Below are 2,460 nucleotides of genomic sequence, written 5' to 3'. Positions count from 1 at the left end.
TGGTTGAGTATGAGTCCAGGCTGTGGGTGTCCATCACTAAGGCATGCAACATCGCTGCTGTCATGTGCAAAGGTGACAGGCGCACCTCAGCACTTGAGCACTGTCAGTGTGCAGGCAGAGATGCATGAGCTGAAGGAGGACTTCTGCGACTTGGTGGCATGGGTGCAGAATGCGCCTGCCAGCCAGCCAGTATCGGAAATTCAGTGTTTCAAGTGCCGCCAGTGGGGTCACTATGCTCACAACTGCCCCAGGCAGTCATTGGTGGAGCCTGCCATGGGGCGCCCAGGTGACATGAAGCCTATGGCTGTGGGAGGGGCACTGAGGGGGTTGAAGCTGCCTACTGGCAGTCCATCAAACTAGCAACTGGAGTGGTGGTGGGTCCACTTGCTCCAGTGGACATGGACCTGGAGGGGTATGTGGGGGCATAGAGGAGTGGAGTGGTGGGTGGAACATGGAGCAGGGAAGCTAGCAGCAGCAAGGGTCACAAAGAGTGTGGTATGGTGGAGGGCTGTGTTGGGCAGGTGGAGGATGGGGCGCTGGAGCTTGGTGAGCTGGGCGGGTGGGCAGGCATGATGGATGGTACAGGAGGCAGGAAGATGTGGTGGAGGAGGGGCAAGAATGGGAGCAGGAGGAGAGCCAGACCTGGCAAGTGGCCCACAGGGATGGGACTTCACTGGCTGGTGGCCGCACTGATGGAAGGGGTGGCCCTGCAGCAGATGGTAGCAGCATTGGCAATGGGGGACATGGTTGCTGTGGTTGTACCAGTGGGTGATGGTGGTGATGAGGGTGAGGACAAGGACAAGCTGGTGTGGCTTGGAAGGATGGTAGATGGTGTGCTGCAAGCAGTGCTGACAGCAACAGAGCACATGATGGCCACTTGGCCAGCATGGTTTGTCCCCATGTCTGTTGCTGTGTTGGTGGGTGATGTCAATGTGTGCCCCCTCATTGACACAGGTGCTGGGATATCATGTCATGGGCATTGGCAGTGAAGAGCTCACCACGCTGGGGATGGCCCAGCTGCCCATCACCATCAGGTCAGTGACACGCCACATCAACCTCCATGTGGTCCCAGCCTGTCCAGTGTCAATCCTCCTGGGCACAGGTGCATTGCACTCTTTCAACTTCAGCATCCATTTTGACAAGAGCATGCTGGCCCTCCCTACTGGCAAGGAGACCCCATTCATCACCACAGTGGACATGAAAGTGCACTACAGGGTGTTCCTTGCCAAGGACCTGGTGCTAGAGCCACTTACCATTGTGCAGATGCATGTGTGGGTGGCTGAGGGCCTGGACTGATGGGAGGAGGACAAGGTCAATCTGCTGCTTGAGCAGCCATCACTGAACACAGGCCTGAAGACAGCATGGGTCATGTGTGCACTGGTCAGGTCGTGGTGGGATGAGGAAGAGCAATGCTGGATGGTCACCAGTCTGGCCAACTTCTCCTGGCACCCCATCCAGCTGAGTGCTGGGACTCTGGTGGGAGAGCCTGCACTGTAATCAGCAAGGATTCCACACCTGAGGGCATGGGCCTGGGTCAGGGTTTTGACAAGGAGGAGTCACTGTACCAGGGCACACTCAGCTGGAAGCCAATGTTGGTGGCTATGGACAATGACATATGATGGATGGTGGAGTGGGTGGATGAGGAGCTCACTGTTGAGGAGGTTGCATTGCTGACTGTGCTCCTCACTGAGAACTGTGATGTCTTCACACTGTTGCTCCTGCGCCTGGGCCATGCCAACCATGCACCATTTGGGCTCACCAACATGCTGGCCAGTTTCCAGTGGGATATGGATGTTGTGCTGTCTGGGCTGAACTGGCTGTTGACTCTGGTCTACATCAATGATATCATTGTGTTCTCCAGGACTTTTGAGGACCATCTGGGGCACCTTCAGGAGGTGTTCCAACAGCTGTGGGCAGCAAACATGTACATGAAGCCCAGCAAGTGCAATTTCTGCCAGCATGAGCTGCTGTTCCTAGGGCACATCATGCATAAGGACAGTATCATGGCCAACCCTGAGAAGCTACATGCCATCCAGGTGATGACAAGGCCTGCTAACATCGTGGAGGTGCATGTGTTTCTGGGTCTCTGCAACTACTACTGTTGGTTCATGCTGGACTTTGCTCAGCTGGTGGACACACTCTACTGCCTGACTTCCAGGAGTGTGGAGCAACACTTCATGTGGGTGGTGGCGTGTGACAGGGTGTTCAATCAGCTGAAGAAGCAGCTTATGTCACCCCAGTGCTGGTGTTCCCCAACTTTGAGCAGCCATTCTACCTGCACATGGATGCTTCGCAGTTGGCCATTGGGGCGGTCCTGTTGCAGTGCCTGAACAATGGAGCAGAACAGGTGATTGCCTACACAAGCCATTGGCTGTTGGGCAGCAAGTGAAACTACAGTGTCAGCAAGTGGGAGCGCCTGGGTCAACTACTTCCACCACTATCTCCACAGCTCAAAGTTCT

At 55.6% G+C, this 2,460-nt stretch overlaps 2 protein-coding genes across 2 annotated transcripts; both read left to right on the top strand.

Annotated features, from left to right (window-relative positions):
• Positions 1-866: 866 nt before the first annotated feature.
• On the top strand, positions 867-1,296 carry ACA1_304840 (uncharacterized protein; the record flags this gene model as incomplete). Its single annotated transcript, XM_004353297.1, has 2 exons — positions 867-954; positions 1,103-1,296. The coding sequence occupies 2 exons, from the start codon at positions 867-869 to the stop codon at positions 1,294-1,296; spliced, it is 282 nt and encodes a 93-aa protein (XP_004353349.1).
• A 326-nt stretch (positions 1,297-1,622) lies between these two features.
• ACA1_304830 (uncharacterized protein) lies at positions 1,623-2,389 on the top strand (the record flags this gene model as incomplete). Its single annotated transcript, XM_004353296.1, is given in 2 exon segments — positions 1,623-2,186; positions 2,201-2,389. 2 exon segments carry the CDS (start codon positions 1,623-1,625, stop codon positions 2,387-2,389), a joined length of 753 nt encoding a protein of 250 aa, XP_004353348.1.
• Positions 2,390-2,460: the final 71 nt, after the last annotated feature.

The sequence above is a fragment of the Acanthamoeba castellanii genome (assembly GCF_000313135.1).
Source record: "Acanthamoeba castellanii str. Neff unplaced genomic scaffold scf7180000083546, whole genome shotgun sequence".
NCBI lineage: Eukaryota > Discosea > Longamoebia > Acanthamoebidae > Acanthamoeba > Acanthamoeba castellanii.
This window is presented reverse-complemented; position numbering and strand designations above follow the sequence as displayed.